The following is a 23,347-nucleotide window of genomic DNA, read 5'->3' on the forward strand; positions in this document are numbered from 1 at the left end:
AATTGTGTAGGGCTGTAACTAACGATTATTTTCATAATCGATTAGGTAGTTGGCCGATTATTGTTTCAATTAATCGGTTAATAACCTTAAAATAAAATAAAAGTGAGTCAAATTGACGTTCATTTTCAACCACAGTGACGGGAACATTTGGAAACAATAGAAAACTTCTTGGTCAAAGGAATTTTCAGACAGTTTAAGGCTGTTTTTACTTTACTTTTGAACTGTTTCTGCAGTGCATTTTGATTTTTGCGCACGTGATTTTACTGCAATTTGCGTTTTTTGCATTTTTTTTGGGCACAAATTGCTGCAAAAACGCATTACATTCTTTTCTGCAGCTTCTCCATTGAAGTATATTGAACCAAAAAAGCACCATTTTGCGTTAAAAGTCCCTGACCCTTTCCAAATATGCAGCGGCTGGAAAAAGCACAAATATGAACGTGTCCCATAAGAAACCATGTAAATGAACTGTAGTGCGTTTCTGCAAAAATCACCAATAAACATATAGATGTGAACAAGGCCTAAGACGTTTAGTAACATAATGGGGTTAAAAAGACTAAAATTAGCCCTTTATAGTACAAAAATGCAGATAATCACTACTGGAAGGGGTTCATTTTATTTACTGTAGAACAGTCAAAGTAATATTTACAGTAGTGATTATATTGTTGTACTATAAAGGGCTCATAGTTTCTTTAGTTGTTTTTTTTTTAACCCCATTATGTTACTGGCCGAATAATCGATTATGAAAATAGTAATCGATTATGAAATTAATCGATTAGTTGTTTCAGCCCTACAATTGTGTACAACTGTGTTGCAAGCAGTGATCGGTCACAGTGATCACATTGTACATTACGTAAAAATGGTTGCTTATACCAATGTCTTGGCGTTTTCAGGGCTCAAGAAATAAGCAGTCAGTACATCAGGATTGATCTATTTTCATATATATATATATATATGTGTATATATATATATATATATATATATATATATATATATATATATATATATATATATATATATATATATATATATTCCATAGTTTGTAGACTCTCTAACTTTCCTACCGACTAAATAACATACACTGATTTGGGTTATTTTCACCAAAGAAAGATTATTTATTTGCTAAATTTTATAATAGAAAATGCATTTTTCCCCCCAAAATTTTCGGTCTATTTTCATTCACTCAGCAAAAAATGAAAAAAAGACAGTGGCGATTAAGTACCACCAAATAAAAGCTCAATTTGTGTGAAAAAAATTGATACAAATTTCATCTGGGTACAGTGTTGCATTACCGTGCACTTGTCATTCAAGGTGCGACAGCACTGAAAGCTGAAAATTGGCCTGGGCAGGAGGTACCCGGTATTGAAGTGGTTAAAAAAAAAATCGACTGCCTGAATCACCAGTGAAATAAAGGAAAAATGCCTAAAAAAATAAAACTACTGCAGCCTCCACATTTAAGAACTGGCATGCTGCAATATATAAGATTTTTGTTTTTGGGTTAATACCCCTTTAATCTACAACTTGAAGATTCATTTTGTGAAAAGTTGTACTCATTGTCATTGTGTGTTCTGCCTTTGGGTTTCTACTTAATTTCCTTAAAAACTTCAGTAAAGAATATGAAATGAAGTTCTTGCAGTCGGTTTTATTGCCGGGCACAACGACCCCTCGAAGTAGAGCTCCCCCCCCCCACAGTTCTCTCCGGAGGTGAAACTAGATCCAGCAGAGTACGAGGCTCGGTCAGTACACACAGTGCGGACTGTGTACCGGACTCTCGTAAACCGCTACAAACTTTTACTGGGAACCGTAAAACCGTCATCTAGACAGCTGTATGTGTGACCTGACCTACTCCACACACAGCGAGGAACGATCATCCCTAATCTGTTCAAGATGAACATTTTACCGGTTCCCATCTACCGCACATAACTCATCCGCCCCCTACAAATATAAGACAAGGCACAACAAAATGGCTTTCTTTACTGTTAGAATAGAGCCCCCAACCTATTTTTTTTTAGGTTTAATAGAGTGGAGGAAAAGTCACAATCTCCGTGTCTCACAGAGGAGGTTTTCTCATCATCCTCTCCAACAGAACCACGCAATGATAAAAAACATTTTTTTATCATTAAATCATTAATAGAGTGGTTAAAACTTGCCACATACAGAGCAATTAATAGCCCAAAAGAAGACCTACCTGTTCCCAACTTTTGCTAGAAAATTAAAATGACTGGAGCTTTGCTTAAAAATAAACATGTTATACTTCCCTGGTCCGTGTAGTGTTTTTGCACAGAGTAGCCCAAATTCTCCTCTTCTGAGGTCCCTCTTCGGCGCTCCTGGCCCTTCCCTACTTACAAGTGCCCCCATAGCAAGCTGCTTGCTGAGCCACAGCTCCATGCATCCATTCAGACACGGAGCCATGACTAGGCCCCGCCCCCTCTCATTGGCTCACCGACTTTGACAGCAGCATGAGCCGATGGCACTCTGCTGCTGCCATACCCAATGAGGAGGGCAGTCGAGTCTCTCCTGCAGCATTGCTGGATAGAGATGGGGCTCAGGTAAGTATTAGGGGGGCTGATGAACACAGAAGGTTTTTATCTTAATGCGAAGAATACAGCTGTGCTCATAAGTTTACATACCCTGGCAGAATTTATGCTTTCCTGGCCATTTTTCAGAGACTATGAATGATAACACAAAAACTTTTCTTTCACTCATGGTTAGTGTTTGGCTGAAGCCATTTATTATCAATCAACTGTGTTTGCTCTTTTTTAAATCATAATCACAACAGAAACTACCCAAAATTACCCAAAATTACCCTTATCAAAAGTTTACATACCCTGGTGATTTTGGCCTGATAACATCTACACAAGTTGAAACAAAAGGGTTTGAATGGCTATTAAACATAACCATCCTCACCTGTGATCTGTTTGCTTGTAATTAGCGTGTGTGTTTATATAAAACGTCAATGAGTTTCTGGACTCCTGACAGACTGCCCTGACGTTTCTGGATTCTGAGTCATGGGGAGAGAAAAATAATTGTCAAAGGATCTGCGGGAAAAGGTAGTTGAACTGTATAAAACAGAAAAGGGGGGAAAAAAAAGATATGCAAGGAATTGAGAATTTCAATCAGCAGTGTTCAAACTAATAGAGAAGTGGAAAATGAGGGGTTCTATTGAAACCAAACCATGGTCAGGTAGACCAACTAAAATTTCAGCCACAACTGCCAGGAAAATTGTTTGCGATGCTAAGAAAAACCCACAAATAACTTCAGGTGAAATATAGGAAAACATGTGGTGTTTCAAGATGCACAATAAGGAGGCATTTGAAGAAAGATGGGATGCATGGTCAAGTCACCAGAAGAAAGCCATTACTATGCAAATGTCAAAGTATCCCGTTCACAATACGCCTAACAGCACATAGACAAGCCTCAAACCTTCTGGCACAAAGTCATTTGGAGTGATGAGACAAAAATTTAGCTCTTTGGCCACAACCATAAACGCTACATTTGGAGAGGAGTCAACAAGCCTATGATGAAAGGTACACCATTCCTACTGTGAAACACGGAGGTGGATCGCTGATGTTTTGGGGATTTGTGCACTACAAAGGCACAGGAAATTTGGTCAAAATTGATGGCAAGATGAATGCAGAATGTTATCAAAAAATACTGGAGGAACATTTGCGTTCATCAGCCAGGAAGCTGCGCATGGGACGTACTTGGACATTCCAACATGACAATGATCCAAAACACAAGGCCAAGTCTACCTGTCATTGGCTACAGCAGAATAAAGTGAAGGTTCTGGAGTGGCCATCTCCGTCTCCTGACCTTAATATCATTGAGCCACTCTGGGGAAATCTCAAACGTGCCGTTCATGCAAGACAGCTCAAGAATTTACAGGAACTGGAGGCTTTTTGGCAAGAGGAATGGACAGCTTTACCATCTGAGAAGATGAAGAGCCTCATCCACAAATACCACGAAAGACTTCAAGCTGTCATCAATGTTAAAGGGGGCAATACACGGTATAAGGTATTAAGAACCGGGGTATGTAAACTTTTGATCAAGGTCATTTGGGTAGTTTCTGTTGTGATTATGATTTAAAAAGAATAAACACAGTTGATTGATAATAAATGGCTTCAGCCAAACACTAACCATGAGTAAAACAAAAGTTTGTTATCATTCATATTCTCTGAAGAAATCATAAATTCTGCCAGGGTATGTAAACTTATGAGCAACTGTAACTGTAAATTAAGATAAAAAAACTTCTGCCTTACAATCACTTTAAATGTTGTGTTGTGTCTTTTGCTGCCCCTAGCATAAAAAGTCTGTTGTTTCCAGTGTGGGTGAATGAATTTTTGGTGAGGTAGATGTGATCTGTTGACATCACTATATACACAGCAAAGGGCGATATAATATTTATGAAACATATCCGGTCAACCTTTTATTGGGGTACTCCAGGAGTTTGACAATCACAGTGATTCTTTTGGAGTCGCACACGATTGTCTTGTTATACAGTAATCTTTGGGATGTATGGGGCGTTGGAACTTTATGTGGATGCGTTTTAAGGCGATGGGTGGTTTGTGGTCCTAGAGACTTTTCCCAGCAAGTGTGGGGTCTTGCTGAACCCCTAGAGGAGTTTGTTGAACTTTTGAAAAGATAGGAGCACCACACCAGCTTGTACAGACTTTTTAAAATACTTTTATTTTGTAATAGTATACAGTAAAGCCTCGTACACACTAGTAGTTTTTTTCGTTCAACCCAATAAAACTGACAGCTGAGGTTGGAGCCTCTGTACTAACTATGCGATCTCCCTCACTGTTCCATTGTGTTCTGACAGGGGGACGATCTCCCCAACAGAACAATCTGGGTCAGCACTCTCTGCCATTGGCTGAGAGCGCAGATCAGGCGCCAATCGGCAGACCCTTTTCGATCATGCTCCTCCAACAGAAGCTGGCTGAATGGCCCTTGTTCTGTCAGACCGACTCCCGTACACAAGGGCCAAATGTTGGCCAGTTTCTATTGAACCAGCCAATGCGGTCTGACATTCAGCCCATGTGTACTAGGCATTAGTGGATCATTGCTGGCTACTAAGATGGGATTGTGAATGCATGGAGAGAGATCCCTTTCATACTTCTCCTCAGATCAGATAGAGGAGGAGAGAGAGCCAGGACAGAGTAGATGATCTATGAAGAGAACGGGTAACATCAGATAATGTGATTTTATTACAATGCTTACTGGCCCAACAAATAATTCTGTGTAAGTTCAAATATACATTAATATTGAATAAATGCTGCATGGCTTGAGGATCATCCTCCATTTGAGAAGTACTACACTGTAGTTGTGTTGTAGGTATTACATTATTGTGCTTATGGCTCATGTACATCAGGCCTAGAAGCAAGTCAAGTTTAGCATTCTTTCATGTGCTTCATTTTGCTTTGATTAAGCAGTTGTTCTGAGCAAATTCTTAGTTACCAATTAGACTAGGTTCACACCTATGTATTTTGCAATGCGTTTTTAGATTTGCAAAAAAGTACTACGGCCCATTTAACATATTTTCCTCTGGGTTTGTTTACATCTGTGTGTCTTCAACAGATGCAATTTTTGAAAAGGGTCAGGGACTTTTTTGCCTGCAGCAGATTGTGTTTTTGGTTTTAAAGGCTTCAATGGAAACGCATAAAAAAAGAAAAAAAAAACATGAAAAATTTATGTACATGTGGTTTTAGCATGATTCTTGTATAACAGCAGATACCTCCTCAAAGCAGTGAAAAAAACACAATACGCACCGGAAAAACATATCAACCACAACCTGCATTAGGTGTGAACTAGGGTACTGATAATGATACATTTTTTCAAGTACTTGCCGATACCGATTACCAAATTTTTTTAATGTTGTGTGACAATGGCACTAATATGCAGTGTCAGTTTTTTTTTTTTTTTTTTTTACTATTTGTTTATTTTTTGTTATTTTTTTTACAATGCTTTCTTTTTTGTGTCTGGGCAGAGAGGGGGGAATGGTGCCAGAGTTTTTTAAATTTTATTATCTTTTATAATTTTTACAATTTCACCTTTAAATATGTATTATAATTATTATTATTTTTTTTACCAGCCCTGTTGTGAGGGGGGGGGGGGGACCCCTGCCATCTCCGCTTTGAGACAGAGAAAGGAACTGAGGACACAGATTCCCCAATCCCTTTCAGCGGCACTGAAAATGAATGGACAGGAGACAGAGGCTCCTCTCCATTTATAAACAGAGACATCGCAAAACACAGTTTACTATGCACAGTTATGGATGAACAGTCAGTGATCACTGACTCTGTTCGTTCAAAAAAGGAAGGAGCCGGTAAATGACAGATGCTCTCCATCCTGACAGATCTGGACGGGGGGGGGGGGGGGGGGACGACGACCGGAGGACATGGAGGACCAGGGGGGCAGAGTGGGAGAAGGACACCGGAGAGGAGGAGGATGACCCGGAGAGAAGGAAGAGGATACTGGAGGAGGACACAGGGGGACAGTTGGGGATGATCGGTGCAGCAGTGGGGTCCGTTACAAGCACTGATCTCCCTGTATAACTTAATAACTCAGCCCTGAGAGGGAGAGGAGGAGAAACAGCTGTCAGAAAAGCTATACAGGGAGATCGGTGCTTGTAACTGCCGCCACCAGCCGCATTGATCACATGTGAGGCTGCCCTCCCCGCTGAGCTTGAGGATGCCTGGTCCGCTACAACAAGTATCAGATTAGGCTTCTGAGCATTTGCATGAGTACCGATACTCAAGCAAATTCTTGGTATCAGCACTGATTGGTGCATCCCTAGTGTGAAGCTAGCCTAAATTTGGGATGGGAAAGCAGCTTGGACACAAAAACACATCGGTGTACAAGAATCTTCCTGTGCCAACCATCATAGATACCTATTGCCTCATAGACCACCCTTTACAGGTTACTGTTATATGGGGGGGTGTCAACACAGAAGAAGCATCTGAACATTAGAGATGAAAATCTATGAATTATAGGTGGAGAAAAAAAAGGATTAGAATTACACAAGAAATCATCCATTCTGTGTAAATTCATCTTGCGTACGGAATGGGATGAACATTCTCTAATCTGACACAATTACATGGAATATTATGGTATTCTAGGGATGGGGAAGCTACCATCAGTGTCCCATCACCAAGTCCACCTTCTAGATCAGTGGTCTCCAAACTGTGGCCCTTTGGTTGCTTTTATCTGGCCCTTGGGACACCATTTTTCTCAATGATATGAAGTACTTTTCCTCCCACTGACACGAATGATGAGGAACTAGTCCTCCAATGACACCAAAGATGGAACATTAATTTTTTTCACCGACACCATCAATGGGGCATTATTCTATAGTTCAATTTTCCACTTTCTACTCACAAAGGCCACAGTCCGGCCCTCCTAAGGTCTAAAAGGACAGTAAACTGGCCCTTTATTTAGAAAGTTTGGAGACCCCTGCTCTAGATGATTTCAGGGAAAAAAAATGTAATTCTGAAAATTACGGAATTCTCAAAATGATGGCATGCCAGGCAACTGTCACAAACCTACATGTTACGGAGTCACTAGCTCTGTCCCAGCACCATATACCCCCATCTCTGGAGACTGGTGCTCTCTATAAGAGTTAACAGATCTGACCACAGTTAGTCAGCACAGTTTGACTTCATGCCGATGTTGGAGCATGAAGCTGGAATTCCCTGGCAGACGGCACGGAAACCTTTTCACACTGAACTACTTCCCTTTCCTGAATAGAGAAGAGAAGTAAGATCGGAGTCCTGCCACACATCACTGCGGGAAATACAAGAGCTCATTATCAGTATGATTACTATTCCAAATTTAGGGCTTTGTCTGTCCAGAGGACTATCCACCAAGAACATCAGCAACCCCGAAAATTGTCAGCTCAAAAATGTGTATAGCTAGATATTCCCTATCCAACACGTAATAGTTTTTATTACTAAGAATTACCTACAACAATGGGGACTATACCACAATGACGTCTTCTAAAGCAGGACAAGGAAGACTTCTAAAGTATTCACAATTTGGATGAACATTGCTCAGACAACTTCTGGAACAGCTGTATAGTGTATCATATACTAAGCTTAAATGCCTTCAGGAAAGACCAATTATCTATACACCTATTCAGGATACAAGTGGATGTTCTGAGTCTGATCTAAGGTAATTTTCTGAGCCAACAAATTGGACTCTTATCGTTATCTTGACTGTAAAAATCACTAAGGGCTGGTTCCCACTGCATAGACCAGGCAAAATGCCTTGTCCCCTATATGCCCGTTAAACACCACTGTGTTGCGGTGGCGTGCGGGCACGATGTGCTGAAGAAAAAGTAATGTATGCAGTACTTTTTTCAGCAGTATGAGGTGACTCACTGCGCAGCTGCAAATTGAACTTTATGAGATGTCTGTGTGACAGCTTAATAAAGTTCTTAAAAAAAAAGAAAAGGAAACTGTGCTGATCTTAGCCGGATCGTGCTGCAGTGCAGCAGCCAGTGTTAAACAGCCTTGAATGAACTTACCAACTACAGAAAGCTACTGACTACAGACAACACAAAATAAGGATTTACACCATGGAACATGTTACGATCCACAATCTTTCAGTTTTATATAATATATAAAAGTCCTCAATTGATATTTTCTGCCCTACTGATTCCCGATTTCTTCTGCAGAGGGAATTACATTTTTACTGTAGTGTTGTATCCAGTTATCTTGTTGGAACTCAGATGGCCATAAAATATGTTGCGTTATATTAGAACTATGTCCTGTGCATGTAAAGAAAAGGTGCATTCTGCAATACTAGACACAACCCTAGATTGTATGCAGCACACTAAGTGCCAATGAAATCAGAATATGATATCCAGGGAAAAAGCGGTACATTAGAGAGACTGTTCACTACAAGTGAAAAAACAATTATCCTGGCATCAAGTTTTCCAGCTAAAAACAAAGGCTGTAACAGAAAACTTGTTTCTGATGTAATGATGGAACCATGCACAAATATTTACAAGCACATGGGGAAGTTCCAAGCAATATCAAATTAAAGTACAACTAAAAGGTATCTATATAACAATCTAAGCAAGTACCAAAGCCAGTCACTGTGTGATGCACAAGCCTAATCAAATAAAAAAGATCTTCCTTCACCCACCCCAAGTGAGCCAAACACATCTTCATTTGTGTTTCACACGTCGCCCCTGCCAGACACTACAGCACACAGTGGGCATTTCAGCAGAAGAGGCAGTGCTTTCAATTCAGGAAGTAGTGGGCGGGACTAAGTGAGGCCAGAAACCCGGCAACGGACGATTTTCGCACGGCTATCGAAGTTGAGTGATCGGACACCTTGGAAACTTTTGGAAAAACAAAGATTTTCTAATCAATGATGAGAGAATCGTGTGAGAAATAGAATTGAAAAAGGAATGCACACCAGTGCAAGAAAAGAAAATTCCCAGAAAAAAAAGAAGATTCCCAGACACGAAAATTATTTTCTGTAGCAACATGAGGTGACATTGAAGGTTTGGTTGGTTGAATTTTGAAAATCAATGGTGGCAACCATCAGATCACAACACACGAAATTTGATTTTGAAAATAAAATTTGTTCGGAATTCGACCATGTATGGCCAGCCTAATACTCACTGACTCACTGACAGGAATATATAGAGAGATCTTGCCACTTGGCCCACTAACCTCACTACCAACCCAACACCATAGCAAAGGCTCAGCAAAATGAGGAGTACAGCAGTGACAATGTCACCTCACTGCAGATCATACGATGGAATATCTGCAAAGCACAAGAACATATCACAATGTATAGATAGCAGAGGATTGTCTGCAAGTAGTATACAGACCAGCCTTTTCTTTAAAGATCTTATCGAGCTGTCTACTACTGGACCGGAGACATGGGAGGAATGAATTACAAACATCAATCTGCACCCGGATCAATACTTCTGCAAACTTAATTACATCCACAAATTGGCAAGCGCGACTTGCCAGTACTGAATACAAATGAACACCGCATTGCTTGCCTCAGAAAAATCTTATTCTGATGCAGAAGTACCTGGCTGGATAAGAGATTCTGGATTCTGTACAACAAAACAGGTCTGTGACAGCTAGCCATGAACTAACATGTGACAACATGATTACATATACAAAGATGAAGGAATGGTCAGGGACACCGCAGGTGTACAAAAAGGGAAAACTGTGCATAAAAAGACTACATATTTTCCTATATGTGCATCCCTAAAATAATATGTCAGTACTGTATTGTTTTAACGCCTTCTAGCGGCTCACACTACTACAGCAGGCAAGTGACTTCTGGGGTTCCCATCATTTGCAAAACTGTCCAAAATCAAAGCTGATCATCAAGATACGCATTCGTGGAATTTTGGAACCCAGGTTAGGTGAAAGGCTCAATGATCACTTGGAACGTCACTGCAATGATACTGACCTCTTCCACAACCAAATAACCTCAAATTGAGGCGTGGGTGCAGCCACCATGGGTGGTATGTATGCAAGATTTACGGTAATACTACTCATTCAAAAATACGTAAGGAAACCTATATATAAGATGGTCATGCTAGCTCCCTGGCTGCAAGGCTTATCTAGTGGCTTCAATACTTTGTTACAGATGCAGAACAAGTATAGCTGGATACACACTATACAATTTTCTTTTGATTTTTTTCCTTAATATTTACCAAAACCATGATGTCAAACCTAAACACTTTCAGTTTATATGCAGTCAGGCAGGCCCTTGCACTACGTAGTTGAAGGTAAATCTAAAGGAAGTTGAACAACAAAAATGTGTATCCAGCTTATTGAAATAATAATTTTTCACTTTTCCCTTCTCACTTGATGCATGCCTATTCTAGGTGTCGTCATGCACTCACACCTGAACGGACATTTCACAGGCTCCATCTGACATCACAGTACATTCAGAAGGGGTGAACAGAAGGGATTATGCTGCAAAATAGAGCCAATTTCATTTTCAGCCTGTAATAGAAATTTCTATCTCCATCAAGTCATTTGATATTTACCATCAGCTCTACACATTTATACATATAATAAAGATCACAAATGAGCTCAAAGCATTCTTTCAATCGATTCTAATCTGGTAGAACGGATGTAATTCTGAGTCTCCGGCACCCTCTGGTGGCAACACCCAACATACACGTTTTACAGTTCCATATGTACCTGCTTTGTGGACAACCACTTATTAGACCAGTCTTTTCTCAGTCAAGGTTACACCAGTGGTTGCTACGGGTTCCCTGGGCAATGAGCAAATTCTGCCTCTCAGATAAGCCATTACTGAAAATATTAATATTTTTAGCCATCTGTAGCTTAATCAAATATTCTAAATGACCACAAACGTACGGAGCATTCTTCCCAGGAACCATCACACTAATGTACCATGGACTGTAGATATAGTAATAATTAGCAGGGGTTCCCTGAGACCGGAAAGGTTTTTCAAGGCTTCCTCTGTATTAAAAAGAAGTACTTTGGGCGTTGGGAAGTGCACTGCACATTGGCCCAGTTATGTGATCTTTTGAAAGGCATTTGGGAGGCCTGCCTTTCTCGTGACCAGAAGAGAGAAATCACTGCAATTTCTTTTGGCTGATACACTGGGCTAAAAGCAAGAAGTAAAGGTCATTGCTGGATCCTTAATACGGTTGTGTAATATCTTTAGCAGCACTGTACAAAGTACTGAGACAACACCTTACAGGATACACAATATTATATGCTGTGGCTGGAACACAGATGACAGATATCGGAGGGATCGCTCACCTGAATGCTGCCAAAATCGACATTCTCATAGTGGAAGTGAGCGCACTCGGCCAGCTTTGGGAAGTGACCCTTTGTGAATGATAACCTGATGGCGGGAAACAAAGAGACAAAGTGAGTAAACGTGAACAGGTACCCACTTATCACACCAACAGGCAAGTATTCTTCATAGTACTGTATGTCTTCACGCATCTCCACCTATTTACAAAGCTGCTCTAGTAACTTTCTGTACTCAGTATCCCCAGGTTTAACCTCTTCCATATTGGGCCAATTCTGGCATTCCTCTCCTACATAACAAAACATAATTGTTTTGCTAGAAAATTACTCAGAACCCCCTAACATTAAATATATATTTTTAGCAGAGACCCTAAGGAATAAAATTGCATTTTTTTATGTCACATGGTATTTGAGCAGGAATTTTTACAATTTTGGGAAAAAAACACTATAGTTAGCCCAATTTGTATCTATAATGTGAAAGATGATGTTACGCCACGTAAATAGATACCCAATATGTTACTCTATAAAATTGCGCACACTCGTGGATTGGCACCAAACGTCGGTACTTAAAAATCTCCATAGGCGACATTTTACCGTTTTTTACAGGTTATCAGTTTAGAATAAGACCACTCTCACACTGGGGCATTTTTCAGGCGCTTGTGGGCTAAAAATAGTGCCGGAAATACACCTCCCCTGCAGCCCCAGTGTGAGAGCCAGAGTGCTTTCACACTGGGGAGATGCGTTTGCAGGACATTAGAAAAAGTCCTGCAAGCAGCATCTTTTGGGCAGTGCGGGAGCGGTGTATACACTGCTCCTCCACCCCCCTGCCATTGAAATCAACGAGCAAGGCCTGCAAAACGCTTTGCGCGCACTTTTAACCTTTTATATGGGCACTAGCGGGGGTTAAACACGCCCCACTTGTGGTCGAAAAGCACCTCTAAAATTAGCAGCGATTTACCGCTAACGCCCCCCGCCCCAGTGTAAAGCCCCATACACACGGTCGGATTTTCTGATGGAAAAGGTGCGATCGGATCATGTCAGAAAATCCAACCGTGTGTGGGCTCCATCTGACTTTTTCCGTCTGATTTTCTGACACACAAAGTTTGAGAGCAGGATCTAAAATTTTCCGACAACAAAACCAGATCGCATAAATTCCAATCGTGTGTAGACAATTCCGGCGGACAAAGTGCCACGCATGCTCAGAATAAACTAAGACAAAAGCTATTGGCTACTGGCCCTTTTATAGTCCCGACGTACGTGTTTGACGTCACCTCGTTCAGAACGATCGGATTTTCCGACAACTTTGTGCGACCGTGTATATGCAACACAAGTTTCGGCCAAAATCTGTCGGAAAAAAATCTGATGGATTTTGTGGTCAGAATGTCTGACCGTGTGTATGGGGCATAAGAGTAGCCTTACAGGTCTTGTGCTAGAATTATTACTCTCGCTCTAATGTTTGCAGCGATACCTGCCATGTGTGGTTTGTACGCCATTTACATATGCGGCTGCATCCTACATATGCATTCGCTTCTGCATGCGAGCCCAAGGGGACTGGGACACTTTAAATTATTTTATTGTTTATTTTATTTTTATTTGTACACTTTCCCCTCATTTTTCTTAATCACTTTTAAACCTATTACAAGAGCATGAATGTAAACAAACCGCGGTAACGAGATGTTACCGGGTTCTCCTTCTCACACACCGATCGTGTGTGAGGAGGAGACTGCGGTAACATCTCGTTACCGCCTACAGTGTACACCAATCACACTGATTGCCCCCCCCCAATAAAGAGGACCTATCACCACCCCTCATAGTACCTGTCAATCACAGCCCATCAGAGTACCTGTCACAGTCCATCAGAGTATTTGAGTACCTGTCACGGCACATCAGAGTACCCGAGTACCTGTCACGGCACATCAGAGTACCCGAGTACCTGTCACGTCACATCAGAGTACCCGAGTACCTGTCACGTCACATCAGAGTACCCGAGTACCTGTCACGTCACATCAGGGTACCCGAGTACCTGTCACGTCACATCAGGGTACCCGAGTACCTGTCACGTCACATCAGGGTACCCGAGTACCTGTCACGTCACATCAGAGTACCTGAGTACCTGTCACGGCCCATCAGAGTACCCGAGTACCTGTCACGGCCCATCGGAGTACCCGAGTACCTGTCACGGCCCATCGGAGTACCCGAGTACCTGTCACGGCCCATCAGAGTACCCGAGTACCTGTCACGGCTCATCAGCGTACCCGAGTACCTGTCACATCACATCAGGGTACCCGAGTACCTGTCACGTCACATCAGAGTACCCGAGTACCTGTCACGTCACATCAGAGTACCCGAGTACCTGTCACGTCACATCAGAGTACCCGAGTACCTGTCACGTCACATCAGAGTACCCGAGTACCTGTCACGTCACATCAGAGTACCCGAGTACCTGTCACGTCACATCAGAGTACCCGAGTACCTGTCACGTCACATCAGAGTACCCGAGTACCTGTCACGTCACATCAGAGTACCCGAGTACCTGTCACGTCACATCAGAGTACCCGAGTACCTGTCACGTCACATCAGAGTACCCGAGTACCTGTCACGTCACATCAGAGTACCCGAGTACCTGTCACGTCACATCAGAGTACCCGAGTACCTGTCACGGCCCATCAGAGTACCCGAGTACCTGTCACAGCCCATCAGAGTACCGGAGTACCTGTCACGGCCCATCAGAGTACCGGAGTACCTGTCACGGCCCATCGGAGTACCTGAGTACCTGTCACGGCCCATCAGAGTACCCGAGTACCTGTCACGGCTCATCAGCGTACCCGAGTACCTGTCACGGTCCATCAGCGTACCCGAGTACCTGTCAGGGTCCATCAGGGTACCCGAGTACCTGTCAGGGTCCATCAGGGTACCCGAGTACCTGTCAGGGTCCATCAGGGTACCCGAGTACCTGTCAGGGTCCATCAGGGTACCCGAGTACCTGTCAGGGTCCATCAGGGTACCCGAGTACCTGTCAGGGTCCATCAGGGTACCCGAGTACCTGTCAGGGTCCATCAGGGTACCCGAGTACCTGTCAGGGTCCATCAGGGTACCCGAGTACCTGTCAGGGTCCATCAGGGTACCTGAGTACCTGTCACAGTCCATCAGACTACCCGAGTACCTGTCACGGTCCATCAGGGTTTCCGAGTACCTGTCACGGCCCATCATGGTACCCAAGTAAGTGTCATGGCCCATCATGGTACCCGAGTACCTGTCACGGTCCATCAGAGTACCCGAGTACCTGTCACGGTCCATCATGGTACCTGAGTATCTGTCACGGTCCATCAGAGTACCCCAGTACCTGTCACAGCCCATCAAAGTCCCCGAGTACCTGTCACAGCCCATCAAAGTACCGGGTACCTGTCACCGCCCATCAAAGTACCCAAGTAGCTGTCACAGCCCATCAAAGTACCCGAGTACCTGTCACGGTTCATCTGAGTACCCGGGTACCTGTCACAGCCCATCAGAGTACCCGAGTACCTGTCACCAGGCCATCAGAGTACCCGAGTACCTGTCACCAGGCCATCAGAGTACCCGAGTACCTGTCACCAGGCCATCAGAGTACCCGAGTACCTGTCACCAGCCCATCAGAGTACCCGAGTACCTGTCACAGTCCATCTGAGTACCCATCACAGTTCATCTGAGTACCTGTCGCAGTTCATCTGAGTAACCGAGTACCTGTCACAGTCCATATGAGTACCTGAGTACCTGTCACCGCCCTTCAGAGTACCCAAATACCAGTCACCAAGCCATCAGAGTACCTGTCACCAGGCCATCAGAGTACCCGAGTACCTGTCACCAGGCCATCAGAGTACCCGAGTACCTGTCACCAGGCCATCAGAGTACCCGAGTACCTGTCACCAGGCCATCAGAGTACCTGAGTACCTGTCACCAGGCCATCAGAGTACCCGAGTACCTGTCACCAGGCCATCAGAGTACCCGAGTACCTGTCACCAGGCCATCGGAGTACCCTAGTACCTGTCACCAGGCCATCAGAGTACCCTAGTACCTGTCACCAGGCCATCAGAGTACCTAAGTACCTATCTCCAGCCCATCAGAGTACCCAAGTACCTATTTGCAGCCCATGTCTCATAGAATATATGTTGGGGTGTTTGCTTTCCAAAACGGGGTCATTTTGTGGGTAATTTCAATGTCCTGGTGGTCCAGGACCTTCAAAAGTGTGATGGATAGGAATGAAATGAGATGTGTCATTTATGCTCTTAGAAAGCCTGAACGTACTACTTCAATGTTCGGCCTCTCTATGTGGCCAGGCTGTGTAAAAGTCCTACACATGTGGTATCGCCATACTCGGGAAGAGTAGCAGAATGTGTTTTGGGGTGTCATTTTTGCTATATACATGCTATGTGTTAGAAATATCTTATAAATTGATAACTTTGTGTAAAAAAAAATGTGTTTTAATTTTTTTCCACATATTCCAAAAACTTCTGGAAAAAAATGAACCGTTCGAAAGACTCATTATGCCTCACAGATTATACGTTGGGGTGTTTGCTTTCCGAAATGAAATGCGTAATTTTTGCTCGTAGAACGTCTGAAGGTACTACATCAATGTTGGTGCTCTGTATGTGGCCAGGCTGTGTAAAAGTCTCACACATGTGGTATCGTCGTACTCGGGAAGAGTAGCATAATGTATTTTGGGGTGTAATTTGTTGTATGCATATGCTGTGTGTGAGAAATAACCTGATAATATGACAATTTTGTAAAAAATAATAATAATAAAAAAAAATCTTAATTTTGCACAGAATTGTGAGAAAAAATTACAACTTAAAAAAAACCTCACCATGCTACTTACTTAATACCTTGGAATGTCTACTTTGTAAAAAGGGGTCATTTGGGGGGTATTTGTACTTTCCTGACTTGTTAGTGTCTCAAGAAATGAGATACACCTGATGTACTGAAGGCCTGATCAGATGTGATCAATTTTCAGCGATTGGCACCATAGTTTGTAGACTCTATAACTTTCACAAAGACCAAATAATATATACTTATGTGGGTTATTTTTACCAAAGATATGTAGCAGTATAAATGTTGGTCAAAATGTATGAAGAAAAATTACTAATTAGCAAAAATTTATGACAGAAACAAAGAAAAAGGCATTTTTTTCACAAAATTTACGTTTTATTTTATCTATAGCACAAAAAATAAAAAACCCACTAGTGATTAAATACCACTAAAGGAAAGCTCTATTTGTGTGGAAAAAAGGACACAAGTTTCATATGGGTACAGTGTTGCATGACTGAGTAATTGTCATTCAAACTGTGAGAGCGCTGCAAATTGGTCTGGTCAGGAAGGGGGTGTAAGTGCACTGTATTGAGGTGGTTAAGGGGAGTGATTAATTGGTCACAGTTGCTTGAGGCCTATATAACCTTGTGCAGAACTCATTGTGAGCCTGCTCATCTGCTGGAACTCTGTCCAAGTGGAACTGGTCTAAGTGGCGAGTTAAAAACCAGAGTTGAAAACAGGAGGTTATAAACAAGGATCATAGTATCTATGTAGTGTGAGTACCTGAGTGTATTGTGAGTGCACGTAGGTCTACGAGTCCACATAGTTCTGCGAGTGCATGTAGTTTTGCGAGTGGTCTGCGAGTGCACGTTGCGAGTGCTTGTGTAGTGTCTTGTTGAGTACCTGTGTATTGTTTTGTTGAGTATTAGTGTCAGGAAGCTAGTTGTTAGGTAATTTGTAAGGGTATAATCCCCAATCCTCATTAAATTTAATAGGTACGATGCCTGGTGGGTGTGGAGAGGCGACTCATTGTACATCTTGCAGCATGTATGTGTTCCTTGATCATTCGATCGAGGGTAAATACTGCTGTGCAAAATGTAAGCGCATTGTTTCAATGGAAGCCCAGGTTCTGAATCTGGGGAAGCAACTGTCAGCACTGAGAAGTCCCTCCATACTAAAGGAGAGCCAGGAACGTACATGGCAGGTGCCAGCACAGAGGCAGGTGGAGACAAAGAGGTGCAGGCACTAGCAAAGACAGTCAGGAAGGGTAGAGGGGAAAGTGCCAGGGAGGCTGATCCAGGCCTGGAGCATCCCAGTAAGTACACTCCATTGAGTGACATTGGTGAAACCAGTCAGGGACCAGCACTGCTGGAACAGAGGGACTCTCCTAGCTTCCAGGGGAAGAACTCCTCCAGTGAGAGTGGGGGGGGGGGGGGGTGAAGGGAAAGGAAAGACAGATTCTGGTGGTAGGGGACTCAATTCTTAGAAGGACAGAGAGGCTAATCTGTAACAAAGACCTGAAGCGCCGAACAGTATGTGGTCTACCGGGTGCTCGGGTTTAGCACATCACGGATCTGGTGGACAGATTACTCGGAGGGGCTGGGGAAGACCCAGCTGTCATGGTGGATGTTGGCACCAATGACAAAGTTAGAGGCAGATGGTGTGTCCTAAAGAACGATTTAAGGGACTTGGGAGCTAAACTGAGGAAAAGGACCTCCAAGGTAGTATTCCCAGGAATACTACCGGTACATCGAGCCACACCAGAAAGGCAGAGGGAGATTAGGGAAGTAAACAAGTGGCTTAAAGAGCTGGTGTAGTAAGGAGGGGTTCGGGTTCCTGGAGAACTGGGCCGACTTCTCAGTCGATAACTAGTACTATAGAAGGGACGGACTGCACCTAAATGAGGAGGGTGCAGATCAGCTGGGAATGAAGATGGCCAAAAAGTTAGAGGGGTTTTTAAACTAGGTGATGTGGGGGTCCAGAGGTAGAGATAGCGCGGAACATATTCCAGAGGGTAGTATTGGGGGCATTAGTGGTAGGTTGACCAAAGCACATAAACCCAAAAGGTAAGTATAGTAGCAAGTCCTAGTTGCAATCTCGGAACACCCAATAAGAGGATAATATGTGACCGGTCTAAACTACATGGCTTGTTCACCAATGCCAGGAGCCTGGCGGACAAGATGGGTGAACTAGAGATACTGTTGTAGGAGGAGGATTTGGATTTTTTGGGAATTTCAGAGATCTGGTTCAAAAGCTCTCATGATTGGCTGGAAAACATTCAAGGGTATAAATATTGTATCCAAGAATAGGAAAAAAGGGGGGGGCAGGGGATTTTTTTACGGTACACTATATAAAGAAACAGAGATTTCTTAAAAAAGAATTCATAGCTTTAATATTTGAAAATGTGTTAAAATTCTTTTGGAAAAACCAAAATAACAAAAATATAATAACAAATACACTTTTTGTACAAAAAATTATTACATGACACAAAATATAGGGGATCCTGAAAATGTTAGTTGCTGAGAATGATCATGTGACCTCCCGACATGTTTCGCGTTTTTGCTTCTTCAGGGGAGTATGCAACTAACATGAACATAAACACAAAGAAAAAGGGGTTTAAGAATACAGAAAATACAATTATGCCATACAATTAGATACACATAAATTTCAGAACATTAAATATGAAATTGGTCTCAATTCACTCAGTCCAAGGAGGTACAATGCTTACCCAGGTGTAATCATTCCCGGCATCGCAACCCACAAGCCAATAGATGGTGAAATAAGTGGCAAGAATTAGGTGACAGGATCAAATGCTAAAAACAACCCAGCCCCATGCAGGGCATAGATGGAGGTAGACAAGCGCTACAAAGATCAAAAACAAAATCCAGAAATAAGTACCAAGTTTACAAATCCAGCACAGATATTGAAAAATGTTACTTTGTAACAGAAAGGATAAACGATAACAATCCCTAAATTATAAGAGGGAATTGGGGCTGAAAAACATGCCTCCATAGTAGAACATGAGATGCTGATTATCAAAGGAATGAAACAATTGATTTTAATTACGCCTAATTAGTATAAGGGTTGTAAGAAGTGACTGTTGGGGATATACAATTAATATACTGTTAAAGAGAGTAAAAGGAATAAAAATTATTTTTACCTGCAGTTAGAGTTAAAGATGAAAGAATTGGTTCCATATGATAATATTGGTGCAATACACATGCAACAGATTACAAAGAAAGAACCAATTGATTCATTGTGATGTTTTCTAAATTGCAGAGTGCAGCGGTATGCTGCCACTGCCAGGCTTGCTGAACCTACAAGCAAATAAAAAGGAAGATTGAATAGGTATAGGTATAAAAAGATGAGAAACGGTGTTGTAACAGTATGAAGTTCAACTAAAAAAGTATATTTACCAAAAGGAAGAGTCAGCGTGGCGGTAGTATCTGTGCTGAACCTGCACTACAGACGAAGTGACAGCGCTGCCTTTTGTATCCCCCATCCATCGAGCCGGCGTCTGACGTCACCGGCTCGATGCGGACAGTCATAGGTGGAAGCAGTGAGCATGTGCAAAGCCTTTCGAGTCGGCATTTGAACTACCAACCCCATAATGCCTCAGTGCTGACACGAGGTTCATTTGGATAAATGCTGATGGAGATAGGGCTACGCTAGCTCTCCGCCCTTAAAGGGGCGGGAAGACACAAGCCTGCATAGAGGGCAGATGAAACGACGATTGTCATGGCTTTTAACCCTAAAAGGGATTACATGCTCCCTTCCACCTCAAATCGGGAGCCGCCTGGGGATATAACCCAGCGGCGCCCTTGGGTGTCCATATGCCCTTGCATACTTGAAGCAAGGGAAAATAAAAAACAGAGGATCCAGTCCCAAATCACAAAATAATATGGCTTAGGAATACGGTGTAGGGAAGGGGGGAAAAAACAAAGCTCCTCAATGTGGGTGGGACTCATAGAGAGCAACAGAGATCCCCAAGTGTGCAAACCATGAAACCCACCTTGGGCCAAGCGAAGCGAGACATTAAATGGTATATATTACCTGTACAGCGTTAATAGTAATTAGAAATGACATTTTTTGATGTACAGAGATATTTTTAAATATAGCATAAACATAGCAATAAGGAAAATAAAATAAAAAAATATAATATAAAAAAAATAACGAAATAAATTGGGGAGGGGGGTAGGAGGAAAAGAGGGAAGGGGAAAAGATGAACAGAAAGGGGAAAAAAAAAGGGGATATCACCTCTCTCTCTTCATGCCAGGCTCCACGGGGGCTCACAGCTGAGGTAGGAGGGTTCATGAAACAAACAAACAGAGATTAGCTATAGAAAAGATCTGTAGCTTATATTTTCATTGAAACCAGGGTATTTTGTGGCTTTTAGGATAAAGATCCACTTAGCTTCAGTTTGTAAGAGAAGCTTGTCCACTGAGCCACCTCTTGAGTTTAGAGGTATATGGGCCAGGGCTGAAAATCGTATCCAGTTGGGGTCAAAGGCATGATGGGTGCCTATGTGCCTACTTATGGCTGTAGTAATTTTTTTATTGAGAATGGGTTTAATGTGGTCTTTTATGCGGATAGAAAATAGTCTTTTGGTTTTACCTACGTAAAATCCTCCACAACGGCATTGGGCCAAATATACAACGCCTGGAGTGGAGCATGTAACGTGAAATTTCGAAACAAACAGATTGCCATTTGGCAGTCTGATCTTTCGAGAATTATATATATAAGGACACATGTCACATTGCCCGCATGAATAAGTGCCTGGATGTTTAGGTTTAGTTTCACCTGAGGAGTCCTGAAAGTGACTTCTAACTAAGCTGTCCTTGAGTGATTGAGGTCTCATATAGATGATTGATGGTACATCGTTTATGTACTGATTAACAATGGAATCGGCTTTTAAAAGGGGCCAGAACTTATTAATTATAGCACGGAAAGAATGATGTTGATTAGAGTATTTGGTAATGATACGTACTTTATTATCAAAATTTTTTTGTTTATTAGAGAAGAGAAGGGAAGTCCTATCTTTATTTTTTACTCTATTATATGATTTTTTCAAAGATACATGACTGTATCCACGTGCTCTGAGTCTATTATATAAGTCATTGGCTGCAATCTTAAAGTCCGAGTCAGTACTGCAATTACGTTTGGCCCTTAGATACTGGCTATAAGGGATGCTCTTAAGGAGAGGTTTTGGATGAAAGCTTGTCGCATGCAGGACCGTATTGCCGGCAGTGGGCTTTCTGTATAAGGCAGAATATACATGTCCAGTGGCATCAATTTTAATGGTTAAGTCCAAAAATTCAATAGAATTTTGACTGTAATTTAACGTGAACTTTAAATTGAATGGATTCACAGAAAGTAAATTGAAAAAGAGCAACAGATCTGATTCTGATCCTGACCAAAAAAATAAAATATCATCAATGTACCTGTACCAGGCTGTGATGTTACTTAGAAAAGGGACAAGGTCTTCACGCGCGAAGGTATCTTTTTCCCACCCCCCCAGGTACAGGTTGGCATACGATGGGGCACATTTGGTCCCCATCGCAACCCCCTGCACCTGGAGGTAGTGGGATTGGTTAAATTGGAATACGTTGTGCTTTAAAATAAAATCCAATAGCTTCATAACAAATTCATTATAAGCAAAGAAATTTGAGCCTCTTTCTTGCAAATAGGAGCGTATTATTTGTAAACCTTTGGTATGTGGTATAGCATTATACAAACATTCCACGTCAATGGAAACCAACCAGGACTGTGCCGGTAGGCTGATACCCTCGAGTATCTTTAGAAGATCGATGGTATCCTTTACATAAGAAAAAAGGGAAATGACGTGCGGTGTAAGGTGTTTATCTACAAGGCTACTTGCATTTTCTGTCAGACTGTCACAGCTGGAAATGATGGGACGTCCCGGAGGGTCAGTTAGAGATTTGTGCACCTTCGGAAGGGCATAGAAAGTAGCAACTTTCGGATCTTTGGAATTTAGAAAGTTCCATGTGCCTTTAGCTATGGTACCTGATTTGTATGCATTAAAGATAATCGAACGATATTGTGTGTCAAAATGAGAGATTAAAGATACAGAAATTGGTCGATACCAATCAGAATTTGGAAGAATCTTATTGCACATAGTGAGATATTGTGAAGTATTCATAATTACGATGTTTCCACCTTTGTCCGCAGGTTTTATGACTATATTGGGATTAGTTTTGAGTTGTTTTAGTGCCGTCAATTGATTATGCGTTAGATTATGTTTCTTGGTCAATGGAAAATGAGTCTGTTCGATTGCCTGGCAAACTTGTTGGGTAAAAGCCCAAATATTTGGATTTGTATTTAGGAGTGGAAAATTTTTTGACTTAGGTTTGAACATTTCTAAAGGAGGAAAGGAAACTGACTGTACCGATAAACCTGAAAAAAATTGTATTTCCCCTTTCCCCCTTTTCCTCCCTAAACTTTCCTTTTTCCCTTTGTTTCCCTCTCTCTCTTTCCCGGGTCCATGGCGGCTTTCAGCGGCGAGGCCTGGGAGGGCCTAATGAACAAAGCTTCTGATCTCCAAAAGAATAGTGAACCATCGGATAAGGATCTTGATCTAGCTTTGCAATATTTGCAACGCCTCTTGGAACGTAAGGTTAGAATTTTTTGGCACAGAAAGTTCTTTCACAAATACATTGATCAACAAATTGTGCCTTTTGGCCTTAGAATACAAATTTTCCCCAATCTAAACAAAATTGACAATCTCATTAAGCAAAAATGGGAAGAAAACCTACAAACGTGTTCGATAGCAATGATGA

The 23,347-nt window shown here is 42.1% G+C and overlaps 1 protein-coding gene across 7 annotated transcripts in view; it reads right to left on the bottom strand.

The window, feature by feature from the left end:
- Positions 1-23,347, bottom strand: part of ARHGAP32 (Rho GTPase activating protein 32) — a 445,777-nt gene that overhangs the window by 128,060 nt on the left and 294,370 nt on the right. For all 7 annotated transcript variants that reach the window (XM_077457864.1, XM_077457863.1, XM_077457860.1 and 4 more), the window contains one exon: positions 11,775-11,859. In XM_077457864.1, the coding sequence (XP_077313990.1) occupies positions 11,775-11,859 (85 nt within the window). The remainder of the gene's footprint in view (positions 1-11,774; positions 11,860-23,347) is intronic.

Source organism: Lithobates pipiens, unplaced genomic scaffold (assembly GCF_037356315.1).
Source record: "Lithobates pipiens isolate NorthernLeopardFrog02 unplaced genomic scaffold, aLitPip1_a1.2 Scaffold_27, whole genome shotgun sequence".
Taxonomy (NCBI): Eukaryota; Metazoa; Chordata; class Amphibia; order Anura; family Ranidae; genus Lithobates; species Lithobates pipiens.